The sequence below is a fragment of the Adiantum capillus-veneris genome, chromosome 14 (assembly GCF_014529385.1).
Source record: "Adiantum capillus-veneris isolate H3 chromosome 14, ASM1452938v2, whole genome shotgun sequence".
NCBI classification, from domain to species: Eukaryota; Viridiplantae; Streptophyta; class Polypodiopsida; order Polypodiales; family Pteridaceae; genus Adiantum; species Adiantum capillus-veneris.
This window is the reverse complement of record NC_140944.1, coordinates 147751658-147776404: the sequence shown is the minus strand read 5'-3', so window position 1 is coordinate 147776404 and position 24747 is coordinate 147751658. Positions and strand designations below refer to the sequence as shown.

The window sequence follows — 24747 nt, the reverse complement described above, 5'->3', positions numbered from 1 at the left end:
GTCCATGCAAGACATTAACATAGGCAAAGAATCCTTCATAACAAGACTAATGTCAGCAAGAGTCTTTAAACGAGGTTAAAGAAGTTTACATGTAAGCTCATCCCTAAATTGGAGGGGTAATAGTAGTGGCACCAAAATGATGCTCAATTATCCTTGACTTAAGATAAATAAAGATGGCAATTCTTATGGTATTATATCATCTAGGTCTTGTATCATTTTATATAGCTAATAGAAAAGTATGACTTAAAAAAAAAAGAAAGAAATCACGGATGGCCAATGGCACAATACAACAGTATCTGTATGTCTCCAAAAGGTATGCTATTGTAAAGACCCCCCCCCCCCCCCCCCCCCCCCCCCCCCCCCCCCCCCCCCCCCACCCCACCACACACACACCTACCCACCCACCCACCCCCTTGTGTTGGTGACTCGCACATGTTTTTTTCAAAAAAACTAAACATACCTTCTTTGTATCATGTTGAATTGCAATGAAACAAAAACTTATCAGAAGAAGAACTAATAACATATACTCAACAAGAATTCTCTTCAATGTATGACTGCGTTTTTCATTTTTAGACCTCTATAATAGGATAGACTATGCACTTGACTATGGGCAAGGCACGACTCTCATTTCTTATAAAGTTTGGGGAGAAACCGTGCCAATTTTGCACCAATTTTTTGTGACACTCAAGTAGTTCGTGCACCATCCTTTTGTATCACACTCAAGGAGTTTGTGCAGTAAACAATTTTCTTATATTTTGCAAATATCTTGTTGTATGAAAAAATGAACATTGTCAAGGGGAGTTGACCTAGTGGTAAAGGTGAGGGGCTTTAAGCGCACCCAGTATGGCTCAACCCCTGAGACATGTGAGTGTGGGTGAGTGGGTGCAATCCTCTAAAACTAGTTGAAGCGAAGCTTCGAACGGCTAAAAGAAAACGAAAAAAATGAACGTTTCCTTTGCCTTCGTGTGTAGCTCATAGGTGGGTCTTTTGGAAACGTGTTCATGGATGAGGAGACTGAAATATCTTTAACATATGAGTATTTGATTGTCCTAAAAAGATTTGTGTACCACTAAAATGTACAGGCCTAGACTTTTACCCAATGTCCACCCGAATGCCCACGAAGCATATATATTGAATGAAAAATTGAGAACTGAATCATGTATCAAAAACATTTGAAAATCTGATCAGGCCTAGGGCTGGGATGTAGAAGAGCTTCATGGCAAAATGGCGACGATGGCGCTAAAGGCTTGCTTTAGAGGACGTTCTCGTTTGCGGCATCCGCTCCTTTCCCATTCTTACTTCTGCAGAGGTTGCAGCCATGGCCTTGTCTCCTCAGCAATGGCTTCAGCTCCTTCGCTTGACTTTTGCAGGTCAGAAGCAGGGTTGAGCTCGTACGTGCGCTCGACTAGTGCAAGGCTACATCTTCCAGACTCAAAGCTGAGATTCCCATCAGCTCAATATTTTTTTAGCACTCTAAACGGTTCTGATGAAGATGGAGATCTTTCTGCAAACGACGATGAGGGTGAGGCTGGTACGGAGAATGAAGCTGGTGATGAACTAGAGCTGATTTCGGAGGCACACACTCCGCTACCAAATTTTGTGAATTCTGTTGAGGAGGCTGCATACATTGGCTACAAGGTTGTTGGTCAAGTCAAGCCTGGCGATTTCGGAGCATATAAGGCTCCCAACGCGTTTGCGGTTATACAGGTGTGCTGAGTTACTGGTAGCAAATGGCTCGTTTATCATGCTTTGCACCTTCTGCTGTTACGTTTGTTTGTAGTTGCACCAGCTTAAATATCTCATGGAATGATGGAAGGCAATCCAACTCTTCTCTGTGACAATTATAAGTTTGGGCCCTTTAATCTCTGCTCTCTGGATTGACATTCCTAAATGCATCCACATGATCTTTTCCAAGTTTTATTCCCACCTCTACCTTCTTCCTTGATATGTTTCTTGGTAATCTTATCTTCTTTAGGTGGGTTTTGGCAGGTGGGCTCTCATCAATTCAAAATCTCACCTGGGGACTGTATTTACACTGAGAAACTGAAGTTTGCCGATGTCAATGACAAGGTAATACTTACCTAGTATATTTACCTACTGATGCTCTTTTATTACAGGATTTCTAGAATCTAGTTGTTTCTTTTTATCTCAAGTGTTAATGGCACCTGTAGGAATTTAGAGAATTATCAAAATGCCAAGTGAAAGCTGATTTACTTATTGGCTTTTAATAAAAACTGAGGCTCAGATCAGTGTAATCGTTGCATTGGTGAAGAATGCACATAGATCACGACAATGCTCATGATTTCAGTGGAGAAGAATTCTTGGTGGTGAATGTTTTGCAAGTGAGAGCCAAGTAACTGTGTGTAGAAGATGGCAATTAAGACAAATTGTTCTTGGTATATTTTTCAAATTTACACCATAAGATGTACAAGGGGTTTGCCAAAGAATACATTATTTCCAGGAGTTCCAAAAATTGTGAAAGTTTCAATAAGAGTATGTGCCTACGTTTTTAGAAAAAGAAACATAGATGAGAATCAAATGTGGATTCTGTGTAACGAAAATGAAAAAGGGAGGCAGTGTGCCAATGAGGAAATGAAAAAACCCTCTCGTGGATATGACTTTAATATGTCAATGGAATGTGAGTCTGACATGAATTCAGGGAATGGTAGATTTAAGAGATGCATTACATGAATAATATGTTCCTTCTGAACATATGATTCATTTGAACATATTATTCACAAATATTTGCAGCTAAGTTTGGAGAAGGTCTTGTTGTTGGGGTCAAAGTCACAAACCATAATAGGTAGACCGCTGGTCCCGAAGGCCTTCGTTCATGCAGCAGTTGAAGAGCAGGTAGACCCCTTAAATGTTATCACGCATTGCATTTCTACATCTTTCTCTGTTTTTTAATAATGGGTGTATCAAGTCTTCAGGTTCTAGATGCCAAAGTCATTATTTTCAAAAAGAAAAGAAGGAAAAATTATCGCAGGTGTAACGGGCATCGTCAGGTTGGCTCTCAATACTCGGTTTGCATGTGCTCTACCCCTTGAAGAAGTGTAGATGGGCCTGTAGGCAACTGGCTTCCACTGCACTTTGAGCCTCTGGCAATTTCAATGTTGCAGGAGCTTACTCGGTTGCGGATTCTTGACATCTGGGGACTTGGAGAGGCTCGGTCTGCTCTTGCGTAAGTTTTGGAACCTGTTCTTTGCATTGTTTTAGGTATTTCATTGTAGATTCTTGCAAGGACCTCCTTATGTAGATAAAGTCATGGGGATGAGCAGGTTATCAAGTCTAATATTGGGTTCTACCTGAAGCAGCTTTATTTGGTCTCTCTTTGTCCTTGGGGGTGGACAGTTTGCATTGGGTTGGGCATGCCTTATCAAATATTACCTGTTCTAATCAGTCAATGATAACACAATTCTTTCATCATGTGCCACATCATCTTTCTAAATGACTTTCTTTAATTAGTGGGAAGGATCATTACCATTACTTTATAATTGGCTTCTCTTAACCCTGCCAGGTCCCTCCCATACAATGTACACGGCTTTTTCTGCAATAAAAAACTGTCAATTACCCTGGCATCAAACTTCAAAGCAGTGTATTCCAAAGCTGTTTTGCTCCTTTTGTACTTACTTCGTTTTGCACCTTGATGGCGGATGGCAAATATGAATCATTGTCCATTTAGGCTCGCAAGGGCTATCCGTGTTTGGTTGCCCATGTGATAAAGGTGTCCTTTGTGAAACAGGTAATTTTACCATAAGTTCTAGTTTTGGTCCTAGTTTCATATCCATTGCCTTGGAGCTTGTCATTTGGTAGTTGTGATAGTAAGCTGGCCTTCTGAGCTATGTGACAAATCAAGGATCTCTTTACATGCCAGAAACCTATTTTTCTCTCTCAAATGGCCAAGGTGGCTGATTATATGGCTTTTCTTTAGTATTTCTTGCATGCCCAATGGCGGGGCAAAAAAGAAACAACACTGCGACGCTGCATAGCGATAAATTCTTGGCAATGAGGATAGCAAGGCCGAACTGAGTGCCATCCGGGTTCTTAAAAGGGCTGTCTGCTGGTGGCATATTGTTGTCAATACACCCTAAGGTATCTTATCTGAGCCAAGTGACCTGAACAATATGTTTTGTTCTGCATTTTGTCATGGGAATCTGCTAACTTGCATTTCTTTTTTTACCTGTTAAAGGACACTTTGTCTGTTACACATCTATGAATGTAAAGTCTTACAAATCATGATTTTGGCATCCTCTAATTGGCAAATAATTGTTGGGAACTCTTGTTAAGCAGAGCCCATCAAAGTCCAAATTCATTGTCACCTGCGCAAAGTTCAAGAAGCTACTCTACACTTTCTTCAAGGTGTTCATTACCTCTCAATGGAGCACTTTCAGGCAGGGCTCACTTCTATTCGACTGTTGCGCAGGACATCTCCATCACTGACAACTGTGTCAATGTAAGATTCATGGAAAGCTTAATTCCAATTTTTTTTCATGTTCCTTCTGAGTATGCATTATTCTTGGCTAGAGAAAAATGACCGTAAGAAGGCTTAACACTTTGGTTGGCACCAAATTGAACTAGCAAGACTTATGGTTTTGTGCTGGCATCTCTTCTCTGCTGCAGAGGCTTCATGAGATAATTAAAGAGGAAAAAGCCACTGCAGATGAGAAGATGCTACGTGTGAGCGTTGAGGGAGGTGGCTGCTCTGGGTTTCAGTATGTGTTTAGCTTGGAGAACATGCCCAACGACACCGACAGGTTAGCAGATTCAAGTGAGGTTTTGTAATTGAACAGTACTTTACTAGGCATATTTAATACTTGAAAGTTCATCCAACCACACCACCAGGCTAGCAGATTTAAGTGAGGTTTTGGAACTGTAGAGTACATCACTTGGCTTTTACAGATCTTGAAAGTCGATAATAATTCTATCTTGAAAGTTCAGTTCTAGTTTTTATCGATAATAATTCTATCTTGAAAGTTCAGTTCTAGTTTTTATTGATAATAATTCTATTGTTAAAATCAATTTATCTTTTTTCCAAGTAGCGTAATGGAATTTTTGGACAAGTGAGGTGGGCGCATGTTCCATGTCTGCTGGTTGTTTGAGAGGACGTAGTTGAGAAGAGGGGGGAGTGAGTGTGCACAAGGCACTGCTAGAGGCCTTTCATAGGAAGGAACTGTTAGAGTTTTGGCATCTCAAGTGAACTGCCCAATGTGATCCCATTATTTAGTTTGGCTTTTAGCTTTATGTAGCGCGATGATTCCGCTCTCGCACATCTCTCTCCCCCTTTGAATATAGAAATGTGATGCCCTGCTCGAGGGCTACTCATCTGTATGTACAGTTGTGTGTTCATGCGCGATTGCCGAGGCAAGAGCCTCTTGCATTGGTACTGGATTAGCTAGTTGCTAATCCCCCGCACGTACATGTGAATTCAGAGAGATTTCACGCGAGAAATCTCGTCCGATTCAAAGGGCAAGTGGCTCGACAGGTGCGGGAGCTCAAGGGCTTCCTACGGATGCGACTGGCACACGTAATGGAGCCCGAAACAGTGAATTACAGTCTGCTGTGCATTTTTGCAGGTTTAGGGTTTTGGCCCTAATCGATCCCTAATACCCCCAATCCGGGGAAGCAAGGGGCTCATTGTACATGCGATCTGGTGCTTTTTTGGGGCAGAAAACAGAGAATTCAGCGCGTTGCAGATGCTCGCCAGGTTTGGGAAAGTGCCCGTATGTGCCGGGAAAGTCATCCGATGCGTGGGGATTTTGTCTGTGAAGTTTCCTAGTACGGTTATGCTACGGAAACCGGGCCAGAACAGGTCTTTTTGAGCCAGGATTATGCGGGACAGCTCGTAGGAAATCACAGGTTTTATTCCCTCTTTGAAAAGAATAAAGAAATACCAAAAGGGGTGCCAGTCTTTGGGGCCAACAGGTTGTCGGCGTCTGCTTGGAGTGCTCTAGCTTCCGAGCCGTGTTCATTGAAGTGTTAATTCTAGTCAGGTTTTATTTGCAAAGTTTCTCTGGGTCCTAAAGTCTAAAAGTGAAAGACAAAGTCTACCGCCCTATGGGTCGGGTTCAGCTGAAATGTATTGTGGTGATGGACTGAACAGGCTTAAAATCAAATCACAATAGGACTGGAAACAAATGAAAAGATAACACGTGCGCAACACACGAAAGGGACTGAGTTACCCTCTTAAAAGCAGTGGCCCCTAAATTGGTGTCGTCGGTGATTAAGAAGCAAAATTGTGTACTATTGCGTTGTGAGCCTACTCACTAAATCTGGATATAACTGGTACGCATTCTACAACTCCTAAAAAGCGAGCTTTAATGGTTGCCATGGCAGCAACATCTGTATTGGTTGGCATGCCAACGCCATTCCGTAATTTGCGGATTGCTACATCATTTTTGTGCACATCATCACTTCCGTTGCATCATCATCGAGCATTACCACATCATCAAGTGTGACATATACCCCTTTGTGGGGAAACAAAGGACAAATGCGCTCGATTACACTTGTCAAAACATACATAACATAGGAGATCGTGAGGCAGTGACACTATGCTGACATGTGAAAGCGTGAAGTAGAAGGTACAGGTAGGTGCGTGTCGCGATGTAGTGCAGGATTGGGGCAAGAAGCAGGAGGCACAGAGCAGCAGAGAGCTAGCGCTAGAGATCGAAGCAGGGAGAGTGCTCACGTTTTTGGGAAAAACTCAATAAGCGAGTTTTGGGTTTTCCCACTTTTATTATAAGTGACTTCAAAAAAAAGTGTCCAGGTTTAATATGAACCTGGACAAAGTATAAAAACGTACCAAAAGGGGTTATTTAGGCCTTTAACCCAACAACCTTCCACTTAAAGGCATAAATGACGCCTTCAAGTTAACCAACTCCCGGCAATTGTATGCAATGCTCATGCTGAGCCTTAACAAGACTCTTGGTGAGAACATCTGCAGGGTTATCCTGTGTATGGATCTTAGTCAAGGTGACTAGACCATCCTCCAATACCTGTCGTATGAAGTGGTACCGCATATCTATGTGTTTGGTACGCGCATGAAACATGGCATTTCTGGCTAAATAGACAACACTCTGGCTATCACAACCCAACACGGGTGTATGACCAGGCATGCCAAGTTCTTTTGCTATTTTGCCTAACCAAATGGCCTCCTTTGAAGCCTCCGTGGCTCAAAATTTATTCAGCCTCAGTAGTACTCAATGCCACAATTTTCTATAACCTAGAACACCAAGAGACTACACCACCAACAATGGCAAATACATATCCACTGGTAGATTTCTTGGTATCCATGTCACCTGTGCTTTCAAGGCCACCTCATCCTTTGGGCAATCTGCTTTGCTAAGCTTAGTGTATGGAGGTAAAGGTACTCCAAGAGGCTTAGCATCAACCATATTAACCCTGTCAAGTACTTTTGCAATGTACTTTTCTTGAAATAAAAACATCAATTTCAGCTTTCTATCTCTTTTAATACGCATGCCCAAAATGTGCTCTGCATCACCCAAATCCTTCATAGCAAAAGCTGAGTTTAACTTACGTTTCAGAGAATCAAGACTAGTCTTATGTTTCTTGGCAAGCAGCATGTCATCAACATAGAGAACAAGTATGATGGGACTACCATCTTCATCCCTTTTCGTATACAAACAATCATTTGCAGGGCTGCGTTTAAAGCCTTGAGACATCATAAAAGTGTCAAAACTTCTTATATCACTGTCGTGATGATTGTCTCAAACCATACAGAGCCCTTTTCAGCTTGCGGTAATGCATCATGAGTCTCTTTTTCAACATCAATGGGTGGCACGGAAGGCTGAAATCTAACCGCTTTTTTGTTAGCATCAAGTTTTGTAGCATTCTTAAGCAATTTTGCCTCATTGAACACTACATCTTTGCTGCGCATTACCTTTCTCAACTGTGGTAACCACACTCTATAGCCTATTTCACCTTCTTTCCCATAACCTAAGAAGACTCCTTTAATGGACTTCATATCAAGCTTTGTTCTTAAGTCATTGCATACATGAACAAAAGCTTCGCAGCCAAATACTCTCAAGTGATCTTAAGAGGCAGGTTTGCCAGACCAAACCTCCTCTGGAATGTCATTTTTCAGCGTACTATTTGTTGGGTTAAAGGCCTAAATAACGATTTTTGTACATTTTTATACTTTTGAATTTGGACACATTTTTTAAAGGTCACTTATAATAAAAGTGGGAAAACCCAAAAACTCACTTATTGAGTTTTTCCCAAAAACGTGAGCTCTCTCTCTCTCTCTTCGTTCTGCTAGCGCTTCCCTTCTGTAGCACAGTGCCTTTGCTTCAAGCCTCAAGGCCTGCACATCTTCGCGTGCTCTATCACTTGCACACACCGCCGCGCGCTCATCATTTGGTATCAGAGCCCAATTAGGGTTTGCTCCCAAACCTGCAAACATTGATTTTCAGCCAAGGAGGTCAACTTTCACGCGAGATTTTGCAATTTCATCGCCAAAGGACTCGTCCCCGGACACTAGAGAGCTCCCGGCAAGTCAAATTGACCTCAAACAGGTTGAAATTAGGTCAAAACTAGTAAATTACAGGTTATGACAGCAAAATACAGGTTTTGCAAATGATGTATTAAGGTGTGGGAACACTTCTGCTAAGTCCCCGCTACTCGAAAACACTGAAATTGCATGAAAAACAGGTCCTAAAACAGGCGTTTTCAACAAATTTCAGATTTACGCAGGTTTTTGCAAGTGTTTTTATGATGCGACTACATTGGGGGAAGTGTAAATTGAAGCAATCTACGCACGTTTGACAAAGTTTGGCTATGTATGACCATTTGTTGCTCAGTTTGATACAATTTGATGCTACAAATTGGGGCTTTTGCTCTTACATGCTTCTAAAGGCTGTGCATTAGCCTTATGTATGTTCTGTGAGGCTAAAAACAACTAAAATTGTTGTTTTGAGCACAAATTCGCTCGCTTAAATTTCCTGCGCATAAATTTCAGAAATTGATTTTTGTGTCCAAATCGACCTATTTTGCCCGAAATTGCTCCTGTGACCATTTGGAATTGTAGTGCACCCCTCTGTGAAGCTATACTCCGGTTTTTGTGCATTTTGTCCAAAAATTCAGCGTATTAGCCCTCTTATTCGTGCAACTATGGCCTCATCTTCTTTGGATGTGAAGAATCTCTTCGAAATTAGGAGGTTCGATGGAACAAGTTTCGACCTTTGGAAAGACAGGATCTAGGGAATCCTATTTCTTAAGGATTGCGAAGGGGCACTTGAACAGGTAAAGCCACTGAATATGACGGATGAAGCATGGGTTAGTATGAACAGGAAGGCTGCTACATACATTAAAATGGCCATGACCGATGAGACAGTCATTGATGTGAAAGGTCTCACAAGTGCTTTTGATGTGTGGGAGAAGTTAAAGGGAATGTATGAGAATACAACGCCTGTCAACCAAGTGCATTTGATGCGAAAACTTGTTGGCATGCAACTAGATGAGTCCAAGAGCGTTGCAGAGCACTTGTCGTTGTTCGCATGTACTTAGTCGTAGTTACAGGATTCAGGCTTGCCTCCTTTTGATGATAAGCTGAAAGCTATCTTCTTGCTTATGACCTTACTTGAGTCATGGGAATCACTGGTGGTGCAGTCTCTTGGTGTTCTAGGTTACAAAAAATTGTGGCATTGAGTACTACTGAGGCTGAATATATTTCAGCCACAGAGGCTTCAAAAGAGGCCATTTGGTTGGGCAGACTTGCAAAAGAACTTGGCATGCCTGCTCATACATTCGTGTTGGGTTGTGATAGCCAGAGTGCTGTCTATTTAGCCAAAAATGCCATGTTTCATGTGCGTACCAAACACATAGATGTACAGTACCACTTTATACGACAGGTATTGGAGGATGGTCTAGTTAGCTTGACTAAGATCCATACACAGGATAACCCTGCAGATGTTCTCACCAAGAGTCTTGCTAAGGCTCAACATGAGCATTGCATACAACTTGTGGGAGTTGGTTAACTTAAAGGCGTCATTTATGCCTTTAAGTGGAAGGTTGTAGGGTTAAAGGTCTAAATAATCCCTTTTTGTACATTTTTATACTTTGTCCAGGTTCAATAATATTGAACCTGGACACATTTTTTAAAGGTCACTTATAATAAAAGTGGGAAAACCCAAAACTCACTTATTGAGTTTTTCCCAAAAACGTGAGCTCTCTCTCTCTCTCTCTTCGTTCTGCTAGCGCTTCTCTTCTGCAGCACAGTGCCTCCGCTTCAAGCCTCAAGGCCTGCACATCTTCGCGTGCTCTATCACTTGCACACACCGCCGCTCGCTCATCACTATTAGGAGAGCGATTGCAAATATGAACTGCAGTTTTCAATGCCTTCCCTCAAAACTCCTGGGAAAGATTAGCGATGGACAACATGCAATGCACTTTCGCATAAAGTACGATTATACCTCTCAGCCACACCATTAGAAGATGGATTATAAGGGGTTGTCAACTCCCTTTTAATCCCATTTTCATCACAAAAACGTTGAAATTCAGCAAATACATACTCCTCCATTATCAGATCTGAGACATTTAAGCTTAGTACTCTTTTGCGTACTGACAAAAGCATGAAACTTCTTAAAAGCATTAAAAGTCTCACTGTTACTTTCCAACAAATGCACCCATCCTTTCCTAGTACAATCATCAATGAATGTAACAAAATATAATGCACCACCAGAAGACTTATTAGACATAGTACATACATCGGAGTGAATAAGATCAAGAGAATTAGCTTTGTGAGAGACACCAGAGTAATAAGAAGATTTCTTTTGCTTTCCATAAAGACAATCGTTACAAACATCCAAGTTTTTGCCTTTTACATCAACCCTCTTTAGAGAGGAAAGCCCATCAATACCCTTTTGGTTCATATGGCCAAGTCTCTTATGCCCCAATTCCGTGTGTGAAGCAACTTCAGCAACAACAAGAAACTTGCCAGGCAAAGCTTTGTATCGAAGATAGTACAAATTACCTCTTTTAGACCCTTTTGCAACAAGCATAGAGCCCTTAAGCAATTTCCATGAACCCCCAACAAAAATGGTCGTATAACCATGTGCATCTAACTGGCCACAGATAGTAAACTTTTCTTAATGCGTGGTACAAACCTGACATCATTCAGCACAAGCTCTTGACCATTGTTAAGAGCCGAACGCATAGTACCCATCCCCTCAATATTGCAAGCAAAATTATCACCAAGGTACACCTTGCCATAATTGCCTACAACATATGTAGCAAAACACTCCAAAGATGGAGTCACATGGAATGAAGCACCAGAATCCACTATCCAAGACTGGGATAGGCCATCATTAGTACTAAGCAATGCATCAATGACATCTTTCTTCGAGATAAGCATGTCTTCTACATTAGCTATCACCAAATCTGAGGGGCATGAAGCCGCCTCAACGTTTGACAACTCCTTAATGACCACACTAGAGGATACATTTGCATTCTCAACATCCCTGGAGGAATCACGTGCTGATTTTTTCCCTTTCTTCTCATCTTTCTTATCTTGCGTTTCCTTCTTTCTTTCCTGCTCTTCTTGAAATACTTGCAATCGGGTTTCTTGTGACCCTTTCTGCCACATTGATAACAAGTGACATCCTTATCCTTTGTCTTGCTTTTACTTCTATTTTGAATCTTGTTGCGCGCATCACGCTTTTGATTTCTACCTCTTGCATTGTAGGCAGAACTACCACCTTCCCCACTAGACTTGCGTCTAATCTTTTCATTAAGAATGGACCCTCTCACTCTGTCATACGTGAGGGTGGGACTGTTGCTCAAGGAGACAACCAAGGTTTCCCAAGTATCTGGCAATGTCATAAGCAAGAAAATAGCTTTCAACTTATTATCGAATTGCTGAAGCCCATTGTCCTGCAATTGACTCAACACATCTGTAAAAGCACTCAAATTCTCAGAAGCTGACTTCGAGTCATCAAGCTGTATATTCACCAACTTTCGCATCAAATGCACCTGGTTCACAGGCACGGTGTTCTCATAATTGGCCTTTAGCTTTTGCCATATTGCATAAGTAGAGTCCAAACGCTTGATGTCCGTCAAAATGTCATCATTGATGGCCATTTTGATGTAGGCCATAGCCTTCTTATTTAACCTGGCCCACTCTTCGTCAGACAAACCTGGTGGCTTATTCTGTTCCAATGCATCTGCACAATCCTTCAAGAAAAGGATACCTTGCATGCGTTCTTGCCAAAGATCGAAGCCTTGACCATCGAACCGTTTGATTTCCGTCAAACTTTTAGTGTCAGATGTGGAAGAGGAAGAAGCCATCTTAATTCAACCACAAGTGTGCATACAAGAGAGATGCAATAGGTTGAAAATTTCAGCAAATAGTAGTAACCACAAGACTTTGCATACAAAGAGCCACAGTTTCTTTACATAAAACAGTCCAAATCTGAAATTTCAGTTGAAATGTGCAATTTCAAGCACGTGTACTCAGCTTTTCACTCAATTTGTGGCGACAAACATCAATACATCTGATCCCACAACTTTGGTACACTTGCGTATTGCTGTTTTGACCTGTAATAAGCTATAAATCACCTGTTTTGGGCTGTTTTGTCAGTCTTGGTGACCTTTTCGACCCCGGAAGCAAGGGGCTTCGCGATGGAAGCGAAATTGAACGCGGGAGAGCAGATTTAACTCGTCGTCCAGCAGACTGCACAGAACTGTTTTGAAACCCTAAGACTCTGATACCAATTGAAAGCGCGAAGCAGAAGGTACCGGTAGGTGCGCGTCACTATGTAGTGTAGGATTGGGACAAGAAGCAGAGCAATAGAGAGCTAGCGCTAGAGATTGAAGCAGGGAGAGAGAGAGAGCTCATGTTTTTGGGGAAAATTCAATAAGTGAGTTTTGGGTTTTTCCACTTTTATTATAAGTGACTTAAAAATAATGTGTCCAGGTTCATATTAAACTTGGACAAAGTATAAAAATGTACAAAAAGGGGTTATTTAGGTCTTTAACCCAACAACATGCTCATTGCCATCCTATCTCCTTGTCTAGTATTTCAAATTAGATCGAGAATTACTACTAGCCATTCCATCTTGGTCAACCTTTTGCGTTAGTACTGACATATCAATCATTGTGTCTTGAAACGTGAAGTTTCTAAATGGCTTTCAGAGGTTTGGTCCATGTTTGAAACATCACCTCTTCAATACGCTAAATAGAATGAGGTACCTAACGTCCCATCGCGTGTTAGGTGCAATCAGAAGAGTTTAAGGATTTAGCTCGGATCTAGTACTCTGCACAAACACAAGGCTACTTTGCTTCACTTGAAGAGAGAATTGAACTGAAGACAATGAATGAGAGAGACACAAGAGAGAGAGAGAGTAGACACGCCATGTCGGGTCCCAACCACCCTCAAGAGCAAGTACTTGCTTTATTGCCAGAGCAAGTACTTGCTTTATTTCTTGCACAAAAATGCTGATACAATGATGCTAAATGATGAGATGTTAGCTAATGGGCACTTGATGCAGATGCTTGGTAGTACTAAGATATTTAAGAGTTATTGCAGGTAATTGGTGCTACGGGTTCTTGGTACTTGGTACTGCGGGGTATTGAAGGTACTTGGGTGCTAAGGACACGGAGGTCTTGATGATCCCTATGCTAAGCTAGGTAGGAGCCAAACCAAAATGCAAGGGGTGCTAGATGCTGGGGTACTGTGTCGATGACGACGACGACGACGACGACAATGAGGGGTACTTGTATTGCGGTGCTGTTGATGTCACGTGACACATCCAACCCTGTGTGTCCGTGGACAAGCTACAACATGACCAGGGTTCAGTTCAGTCAAGTCAGTCTAGAATAGGAAGTGATCTGGCACTTTTGTGAGTCTGTTCGAAGGCCGTGCATGTCCAGACACTTAGAATAGATACATGTCCTCTGGTTGCACACAACATGATCATCAGATTCTAGTCAAGAACCATCAATAGCATTTTTACAATGCATAGACCTATTTTCCTTATTTTTGACATTTTTCACTTATTTATTAAGTGACTTTTATTGAAAACTAGGTAGGGCAATTTTGCTAAGTTTGTATATATAGAAACCTAGCGTAAGCACTTTCTGGTAGAAGAGGTAGCAGGAACCCAGTGTTCATTAGACAACTTCTCAGCCAGACTCCCCCCCACGACAACTGTAACTAAGTCAGACTTTGTAAATAATTAATTTATTTACGAGAAAAGAATTATCTAATTAGTTGTGTGCACATTAGAATAGATTTAGCAGTTCTGAGGCCTCAGGTGCGTCCAAGTTTGGGCCAGTGCACCTTAGGAACTAAGTCAGACTTTGTAAATAATTAATTTATTTACGAGAAAAGAATTATCTAATTAGTTGTGTGCACATTAGAATAGATTTAGCAGTTTTGGGGCCTTAGGTGCGCCCAAGTTTGGGCCAGTGCACCTCAGGGAGACCCTAGCATAAAAATACCCTGAAGCCCTAGTGATTGGGAAATCGGGACTTCAATAAAGGGGTAGATAGTAGCCTCAGATTTTAGGCTCAGGAAAAATACGTGCGTCAGTACAAGCACATGAATGAGATGGGGTCCTTAGAACAGTGACCCTAAGGCTAATAAAGCTAATAAAGCCTTACGGTAAGTTTCGTGAAATTAAATTTAACGGTCCGTGCTCGGGCGGGCGGCCGGACAAGTGTGAACAGCTAAAGGCGGTGCAGTGCCAGTGCGGCATTGCGCCGGCAGACCTTTGGTGTTCTCTTAAAAGAATCATTGGTAGCATTTGTTAGTTAGTTGCACATTTTTAATTAATGAGCTAGAAGTTTTTAAAGTCAAAAGTTGAATGGTTTTTAAGTTTTTAAAGTAAGTGTGCCAAGTGGCACACTTACCAATGCAAGCTAACTCACTCACTCTCACCCTCTCTCTCTTCCTAGCGTCCCCTCTCCTTGATGGCTATTTAGGAGCCCCCCCTCCCTCATTTTCAGAGCTGGCAGTGCACCTACCCCCCCTAATGTGAGCGTGCTCTACGTGGTGGAGCCCTCCATTGAAGCTTGAGAGCAGTTCCTTGCGACATATGTGGTAGCCTTGTGCTCCCATTGTCAAGAACAAGGGATCTCACAGTCATAGACACCTTCTGGTGAAGTTTCATCGCGAGAAGCTGCCGTAGACGCTCTCTTAGCAGAGTGCGGCTGCTGTAATTCTCTGTTTTCAGCCTCTAATCACCTCGATTAGGACTGTTTTCAGCAGATCAACCATAGAAATTCTCTTCTCGCTCCTTATCCTAAGCCTACATCAAGTTTGGTGCGATTCCATCGCGAAGAAGACCTTTGTTTCGGCGTAGGGGTGTGCACAGGTAAGAATTTCAGATTATGTGCAGAAAATTACAGCAAGCATGTGCGTGTGCATTTTGCTTGTTTCTCTTTTTATTTTGATGCATGAATGAATGAGCATGAAGGCAACACATAACGGAAGATGGACTCTCCTCTGTGAGAGCTTCCGAGGAGCTGTTTTGGAAGATAGACTCTCTTTTCGAGAGCTTCCAACCAGTCTCGCAGAAGAGGGGAAACCCCCTAAGCAGAAAGAAAGTGGAAACACTTTCTCAGTCAGTAGTTAGAACAGAACAGAAGAAAGAATAGAGGACGGGCGTATGCCCCGTTCGTGTGCTTGTAAAGATTCTCCCTTAGTAATAAAGATATTCTCTTTATGGGGGGGAACCAGCCCATCTTCTGGTCCCCAATGACATGTCAAGTTTTCTCTCTCCATCTAATTCTCTTGAGTATTTGAAGTGCAATTAAACGTTAGTTTACGCTTCCGTATTTTCTTTGTGACAGTGGTATGAGAGCAAGGTCCTCTCTCTCTTCGTGAAGGGATACGACTCTTGGCAGACTGCAGAAATGGGAGGACGCGAGATAGAGTTCTCTCTCCTTCAACAGCAGGTGGAAGAGTTGCAGAAAGCTCTCTCCCATCCAGAAGTCCAATAGATTCTCCATTCTCTTGAAAAAGGGAAGGAGAAAATGCCGATGGGGTCGGGAGAAATCCCGCAGAACCCAAAGGCGCCACAACCAACAAAAGATCCTTTGATTGGAACTTCCCGCATGCACGAGAGGCAGAAGAAACCTCCAGAAGGTCATGTGCGGTTTAATCCAAAAGTTCAAGAGCAGGATCCCCCTGATTCCCCTCAGTTCTCTTTCATGAAGGATCTGCATGATAGAGTTGCTCCGGAAGACATGTTTCTCGACGATCCGTCGTAGCAAGAAGTGCATTCAAGGGAAAGGATTCCTGTCCACAAGGAGTCTAAGCATAGAAAGAAGGAGCACCATAAGAAGAAACACCATAGGCAGAAAACATTCAAGTCGGGAGATAAAGATGTGAAATTCGACACCTACAATGGACGGCGTGATAATGACAAAGCTTTGGCTTTCATCCGCCAATTTGAAGTTGCATTGCAGAAGGGAATTTTAAGGAAAGATCCAAGCTTCGCCATGTCAGTTTGTACCTGAAAGGCACCGCCAGCAATTGGTGGTTAACCCTTATCCTGGAAGATCGCAAACCCCAAGATTGGACCGCTTTCAAGGAGGAGTTCTACGCACAGTTCCTCCCTCCAGACTATGAGGAAGAGGTAAAGAAAGAGTGGGATCAACTTTCACAGTCGGAGAATGAAACTGTTCCACGCTATGTGGATAGGTTTTGGGACGTTCTCTTGAAAGTCACTCCATTCAAGCAGATTGACGATTCGGAAAAGATGCGCAAGTTTGAAGCAGGACTGCATGAAGCCTTGCAAAAGGCTATGAAGCTTTACCCTCGAGGTAACTTGCAGATACTTATGGAATCAGCCCGCATAGTTGATGGAATACATGACAAGGGTACTCCCAGGAAGATGGAGCAAAGCACTTACCATGCCAAGCAGAAGGCTCTCCATGAGCAGCCTACCTCTACTTCTTTTTCTCAAAAGAAGAAAAGAACCACCTCCGAAGCAGAAGCAAAGCCAAATCAGCCCAAGAAAGGGAGATATCTCTGTCCTGCTGAGTTGCGAACCTACATTAGTGAAGGAAGATGCTTCAAGTGCGGACAAGTTGGTCATATGAAGGGTGACTGTCCTACCAAACCTCCACAACCACCCTCTTCCAATGCAGTCCCAGATGTACAGGGAAATACAACCAAGGATGGAAAAGAAAGAGCTCTTCTCAAAGCATGGGGTAGTATCAACAACCAGCGGGCTCTTATTTTGTTTGACCCCGGTAGTACAGACAACTTCATCTCTACCAAGCTAGCTGACGACCTGAACTTGCAACCCAATCGTTTTGGAGTCTCTATTTAAGCGCAATCTGCTTTTAAAGGGCAGAACTCAAACTCTACTCCAATCATAGGGAAGTTGAATCTAAAGGTCGACGACTACAAGGATCAAGAGTCTTTCTTATTAGCTTCACTTGAAGGACGCGATGTTATCTTGGGAATGCCTTGGCACTACAAGATGCATCCCATTCCTGACTATGTTCAGAAAACCTTATCTTTTGCTCATAAAGGAAAGGAATATCTTGTACTTGCAGATGCAGGTGATTGGCATATTCCTATCGCCAATCACATTGCCATCAAGAAAGAAATGAAAAAGTGTGTTTCAACGTACTTGATTTTTGCAAGAGAGAGAGATGTGTCTGTTTCACAACTTTCTTCCTCTTTAGAGCAAAAAAGACTTAAGATATTAGAAAGTTATAAAGATTGCTTTGCAGATGAACTTCCAAATGAACTCCCACCTTCGCGACCTGAGGATCATACAATTGATTTGATCCCAGGAAGTTCTCCTCCAAATCAGCCCCCTTATCGAGTTAGTCTAATGCAGCAAGAGGAAATTCTCAAGCAGGTTAACGAACTTTTGGAGAAGGGCTTAATAAGGCCTAGTACTTCTCCATATTGTTCACCTGTCTTGCTAATACAGAAAAAGGATGGCACATTCCGCATGTGCATAGACTATAGATCTCTAAACAAGATCACAATCAAGAATCGATTTCCAATCCCTCGGATTGACGACATTCTTGACAAGTTACAAGGAGCAAGTGTCTTTAGTCGTATAGACTTGAAGAGCGGTTATCATCAAATCCGCATAGCTCCTCAGGATGTGCATAAGACTTCATTTAGAACAACCTTCGGATTGTATGAATTCTTATTGATGCCTTTTGGACTCACTAATGCACCAGCTACATTCAACAGAATGATGGATAGAATCTTCCACTCCTATAGAAGTTTTACAAGCGCTTTCTTTGATGACGTCTTAATCTTCTTAGAGTCAAAAGACGAACACTATAAGCATCTCGCCTTAGTGTTCGAAGAATTACGCAAACACAAATTATTTGTGAATGCTAAGAAAGTGAATTCTTTTTAAAAGAAATCCACTATTTGGGCCATATAGTGTCTCACAATCAGGTGAGGATGGACCCTGATAAGATTCAAGCAGTGGTAGAATGGCCTACGCCAACTACAGTACATGATGTACGAAGTTTCCTCGGCCTCTGTTCCTATTATCGGCGTTTCATTCGAGCTTTTGCTGCGATAGCAGGTCCCCTCCATGACCTGACAAAGAAGAGGATTCCATTCCATTGGGTGTCTGGACAAAAACAAGCTTTCGAAAAGCTTAAGTATCTACTCAGTCACGGACCTGTTCTCACCGTCCGTGATCTTCGCAAACCTTTCGAGGTATACTGCGATGCATCTGGAGATTGTGTAGGAGCAGTTTTGAACCAAGAGGGTCACGCGATAGCCTATGAAAGTCGGCGCCTTAAAGATGCAGAGTTGCATGTCTCCATATACGAGAAAGAGCTAATGGCAGTAATTCATGCTCTTTCCATTTGGAAACACTATCTATTAGGAGCTGAGTTTATTATCAAGACAGATCATCAAAGTCTTCGCTACTTCCTCACACAAAGAAAGTTATCCGAAAAGCAGATGCGATGGGCCAACTTTCTTTCAATGTTCCATTTTCAGATTTTACATACTTCTGGAACGAAGAATGCAGCTGCAGATGCTCTCTCCAGGTGTCCAAAGATCAATGCACTAACAACAGTTTATCATGAGGAACTAGAATCTCTCAGCGAGATGTATCCTCAAGATCCAGACTTCGCCACAATTTGGGCAGATCTTCAAGCTGGTCACTCAAGGCCACCTTATTCCATCAGGGATAATACACTCTATCGTCAACAAGCAATATGCATAGCTCAGCCCTTACGACAAAAGGTGATGGATGAAGCACATAATTCTCCTTATGCCGGGCATCGGGGAATTGCTTCCACCACTAGTACCCTCGAAAGGTATTTCTTTTGGCCAACACTCCGTGCTTACTTTGAAAAACATGTACGTGAGTGTTTAGTCTGCCCAAAAGTAAAATATGACAGACATAAAGTTTATGGCAAGCTTCAGCCGCTCCCTGTGCCTAACACGCCATGGGAAAGTATTGCCATGGATTTTATTACGGATCTTCCTCGATCCAAGAATGAAAATGATGCAATTTGGACTATAGTAGACAGATTCAGTAAGCAAGCCCATTTTCTTCCAGTAAAGAAGACGATCAAAGCTGATCACATGGCTAGAATATTTCTAGCTCAGATTTTTAAACACCATGGATTGCCAAAGACTATTGTTAGCGATAGAGATCCCCACATGACTAGTCTATTTTGGCAGGCATTGTTCGAAAACTTGGGAATTAAGTTTGATTTTTCATCAGCTTATCATCCACAAACAGATGGTCAAAGCGAAATCGTTAATGCCACTGTTTTAGATCCCCTCAAGTGCTATGTTTCAGAACGACAATCCGAATGGGAACAATACTTACCAATAGTTGAGTTTGCGTATAATAATACCATACATTCCTCAACTGGTAAAGCTCCCTTTGAAATTATTTATGGGAAGCCACTCTTACTTCCTATTATGGTTACCAAAGAAAACATCTTCGCCGCAGATGAATTTGTGCGTAATATTGATATTGCCCATCAACAAGTAAAGCAAGCGATTCTTCGTACTCAAGAGCAACAGAAGAGAAAAGCAGACAAGCACAAAAGGAATCTCAATCTTGAAAAAAGACAATATGTCTTGCTTCGGTTTGAGAAAGCTAGATTGAAAAAGCGGGTCGGCAAAGGAAAAGTTGTCAAACTTTCCCATAGATTTTACGGCCCTTTCGAAATTACAGATAAAGTCAATGATGTGACTTTCAGATTGGATTTGCCTACTACCTGGCGAATCCATAATGCTTTTCATGTCAGTCTCCTCCGACCATATGTTGGACCTCCTCCAGTGGCGCCCGTACAAGAAGATCCTCCAGAAGTCGAAGAGACTGAGGAAATCCTTCAACCTGAACAGATAATACACCACTTGGAGAGACAACTCAAGTCGGGGAGTCTACATCGAAAGTATTTAGTCAAGTTCAAGAATTACACTCCTTTAGATGCAAAGTGGATGATTGAGTCCGATCTTAAGGACTACCTCGACATCTTGCACAGTTATGTTAACGCTCTACAGTTGAGGTCAATTGTTTAGAACCAAGAGGGATGTAACTAAGTCAGACTTTGTAAAGAATTAATTTATTTACGAGAAAGAATTATCTAATTAGTCGTGTGCACATTAGAATAGATTTAGCAGTTCTGGGGCCTCAGGTGCGCCTAAGTTTGGGCCAGTGCATCTCAAGGAGACCCTAGCAGAAAAATACCTTGAAGCCTAGCGATTGGGAAATCGGGACTTCAATAAAGGGGTAGATAGTAGCCTCAGATTTTAGGCTCAGGAAAAATACGCGCGTCAGTACAAGCACATGAATGAGATGGGGTCCTTAGAATAGTGACCCTAAGGCTAATAAAGTTAATAAAGCCTTAGGGTAAGTTTCGTGAAATTAAATTTAACGGTCCGTGTCCGTGCGGGCGGCCGGACAAGTGTGAACAGGTAAAAGCGATGCAGTGCCAGTGCGGCATTGCACTGACAGACCTTTGGTGTTCTCTTAAAAGAATCATTGGTAGCATTTGTTAGTTAGTTGCACATTTTTAATTAATGAGCTAGAAGTTTTTAAAGTCAAAAGTTGAATGGTTTTTAAGTTTTTAAAGTAAGTGTGCCAAGTGGCACACTTACCAATGCAAACTAACTCTCTCACTCTCACTCTCACCCTCTCTCTCTTCCTAGCGTCCCCTCTCCCTGATGGCTATTTAGGAGCCCCCCCTCCCCCATTTTCAGGGCTGGCAGTACACCTACCTCCCCTAATGTGAGCGTGCTCTACGCGGTGGAGCCCTCCATTGAAGCTTGAGAGCAGCCCCTTGCGACATATGTGGTAGCCTTGTGCTCCCATTGTCAAGAACAAGGGATCTCACAGTCATAGACACCTTCTGGTGAAGTTTCATCGCGAGAAGCTTCTGTAAACGCTCTCTTAACAGAGTGCGGCTGTTGTAATTCTCTGTTTTCAGCCTCTAATCACCTCGATTAGGACTGTTTTCAGCAGATCAACCATAGAAATTCTCTTCTCTCTCCTTATCCTAAGCCTACATCAAGTTTGGTGCGATTCCATCGCGAAGAAGACCTCTGTTTCGGCGTAGGGATGTGCACAGGTAAGAATTTCAGGAAAATTACAGCAAGCATGTGCGTGTGCATTTTGCTTGTTTCTCTTTTGTGTTCGATGCATGAATGAATGAGCATGAAGGCAACACATAACGGAAGATGGACTCTCCTCTGTGAGAGCTTTCGAGGAGCTGTTTTGGAAGATAGACTCTCTTTTCGAGAGCTTCCAACCAGTCTCGCAGAAGAGGGAAAACCCCCTAAGCAGAAAGAAAGTGGAAACACTTTCTCAGTCAGTAGTCAGAAGAGAACAGAAGAAAGAATAGAGGACGGGCGTATGCCCCGTTCGTGTGCTTGTAAAGATTCTCCCTTAGTAATAAAGATATTCTCTTTATGGAGGGGGACCAGCCCATCTTCTGGTCCCCAATGAAGTGTCAAGTTTTCTCTCTCCATCTAATTCTCTTGAGTATTTGAAGTGCAATTAAACGTCAGTTTACGCTTCCGTATTTTCTTTGTGACAACTCCTCTAGCGTTTTCACTCACTAGAAGGCCTAGCATTTTTGCATGAGATCAGCCAGCGTTTTTGCACTTGCAGATTCCCGGCGAAGGTAGACAGCAGATCAGTTTTAGCGTTAGCAGATTTCCGAGAAGACAACAGATTCCCAACGTTAGCAGATTTCCACCGCAGGAAGCAGAATTCAGCCTAGGATTTTTGGTTTGCAGATCATCCTCAGCGTTTTGCAATTCCATCTCGACAAATTCAGCCCTAGGACCAGCGTTTTCAGTTTTCAGCACATAGACTCCGCAGAACAAGTCGCGAACCTCGCAGATCTCATCTTCCCGTAGCAGATCCTCGCTGCACGGTCAGATCCCGTGAAGTGTACAGTTCCAGCCCGGAAAATGCAGATTTCAGCATCTGTGTTTTCAGCGTGTCGTTGTCGCATCGCCATTATTGACATCATCACTGACATAGAGTCAAAATTCAATAGATAAAGATTTATAGATTTTAGCTCTTAGCATTCTCAAATTCAGCCCGTCTCGTCGTCGTCCTCTTCATCGTCGGCAAGTCCAAAGCAGTGTAGAGATTTGTGCAATCATAAGTAGACCGCTCTCGCCATATAGTGGGGCCTTTGAAGGAGGGTTTGGCAACATTCTGGTGTCGTATTCTTCTCTCTCTATCTCTCAGTCTCAGCACCTTCATTCACAGTGTTTGCCACTTTGTTTGTGTCCATTGCACACTCTCACTAAAGGAACGGAAGGCTCTCCCTTCCGTAAGTAAAAGGAACCTTGAGCACAGTTCGGAGCACTCATCTTGAGAGCAAAGTTCAACATTCACTTCCGTTGCACCTTACATTGATATCAGAGTTTTGACAGTTTTCTGTATCACTCCAGGAAAGAACCACAAAAATTTGTTTTGCTTGTTGCAGTTGCACGTAACCCAATTCCTCTTGGGCCTGTCGATTCCTAATCGTGTTTTTGAAGAGTGATAGGAATTCCAAGAAAGAAGGGCTTGTCCAACCTCCCTTTGTTTCTCTTTTCACTCATTGAGAGCGGACTGTGCACTTAGCGGCCGGCCAATCGACGTGAGGTGGGGAAAAAGCAACCTTGGTGTAAGCGCAAGGCCGCCAAGGGGTGCGCCCGTGGAAAAAGAGCAGAACTCGGGTGAAGAGAAGATCCTTCTCTAACATAGATTGCAAGCGAAAGAAGAACCGCAAGAACCTCAAGACCCTCCAGAACCGCAAGAACCTCAAGACTCTCAAGACCCTCAAGAACCCCAAGAACCCAAGTTCCTCGTGAACTTAAGAACCCAAGACCACAAGAACCTACAAGAACCCACAAGAACCCAAGACTTCAGTGGATGGTCATCACTCGAAGTGGAATGGTTACTTTGCTTGGAGGTGGTGAGCATGAGGGTGGTGAAGAAGAATTTTCCCACCAGGAGGTTTTTCTTACCCTCCCTCTGCCCTATCTACGCCAAGGATTGTACTAACTCCTATGGAGGCTTTCGACAAGATGATGATGGAGAGGGATTTAGAACGCAAAGCAAGAAAAGCAGAAAGGATGGCAGCCATAGATCGTGATTCGTAGAAAGAAGGGCAGCCATAGATCGTGAATACGAAGAAAGAATGGCAGCCATAGAGCGTGAGCACGAGCAAGCACACTTGGAAGCCAAAGCACAAGAAGCAAAGTTAGATCACGAGAACAAAGAAAGAGAAGCAAAATTTGATCGCGAGAACAAAGAAAGACAAGTAGCATTTAATCGCAAGAGCAAAGCAAGACGAGCAATGAACGACCGACACATGAAAGAGATGTTAAGACTCTTTTCTCAAGTGCAGGCACAGATGCAAGAGCTTTGGGAAAAGGAGACTCTCTTAGTCTCTTCTTCTCCAAAGCAAGACACAAGATTTGCATGATATGATTTGCATGATAAGGATAAGCATGATGATTTGCATGATCAAGATGTGATTTTTCACAAGCATGATGATTTGCAGGAAAAAGATGTGATTGTTCACAAGCATGATGTTTTAGTTGATGCTTTTTCTAGTGAAGCTAACCTCATGGCAGATTTGATCAATCACGAAGAACCGATCTTGGCTCTCGGGTCGAGGTCCAAAGAACCCCCATAGGACGATTCAATCATTCAGGAATAACCGATCTTGTCTCTCGAGCTTAGGTCGAGAGAACCCTCACAGGAAGTATTATGTGTTCGAGTGATTAGTCAGCACGCATTGTACGAGTGTTTCATTCGTGATCGTTGCTTGTATTTTAGTCAGCGTCTTTTTATGCGATCCCTTTTCCTAGGCATGACATATTGTACGTTGAGCACGATTCACTCATGAATGAGCACGGATATATGCGGATTTCTCATGAAAAGCTGAAAAGTATGCATTCAAGGAAGTCACATTCCATGTCTCTTCCTTGGCACGACACAGTCGTAGAAAGAGCATAAGAAGGATTGAGCATCAAGCATCGGCATTTCCGTTGTGAATTGCCACAGTTGATTGATTTAGATAAGAAAGACAAGATTCGATCTCATTGTTTGTGTGTGTGTGGTGAACGGTTTGGCACTCTGTCTATTTGTTCATCTACATTGCATGCACAGTCTTTAGAGAAGACGAGATTTTTTCCAGTCACTTTACATGGAATGGGTATGTTCATGTTTTTGTGTTGGAAGTGATTTCATGAATTTTCAGCCTCGGAGATTCTTGAAGAAGGTAGACGCATGACTATAGACGAAGTCGAAGCATTGA

The 24747-nt window shown here is 42.6% G+C and overlaps 1 protein-coding gene across 5 annotated transcripts in view; it reads left to right on the top strand.

Annotated features, from left to right (window-relative positions):
* Positions 1-1155: 1155 nt before the first annotated feature.
* The window catches only part of LOC147443325 (uncharacterized), a 36027-nt gene continuing 12435 nt past the window's right edge, over positions 1156-24747 (top strand). For 3 of the 5 annotated variants that reach the window (XR_015190254.1, XM_086529213.1, XM_086529212.1), the window contains exons 1-7: positions 1156-1707; positions 1990-2070; positions 2752-2853; positions 2934-3008; positions 3123-3184; positions 4294-4456; positions 4624-4757. Coding sequence is in view for 4 of the 5 variants with exons in the window: in XM_086529213.1 (XP_086385339.1) it covers positions 1225-1707; positions 1990-2070; positions 2752-2853; positions 2934-3008; positions 3123-3184; positions 4294-4456; positions 4624-4757 (1100 nt within the window). In the remaining variant the exon portion in view is untranslated. Of the gene's footprint in view, positions 1708-1989; positions 2071-2751; positions 2854-2933; positions 3009-3122; positions 3185-4293; positions 4457-4623; positions 4772-24747 lie in introns of all 5 variants that reach the window. The other 2 variants (XM_086529214.1, XM_086529211.1) reach the window with 1 other exon arrangement.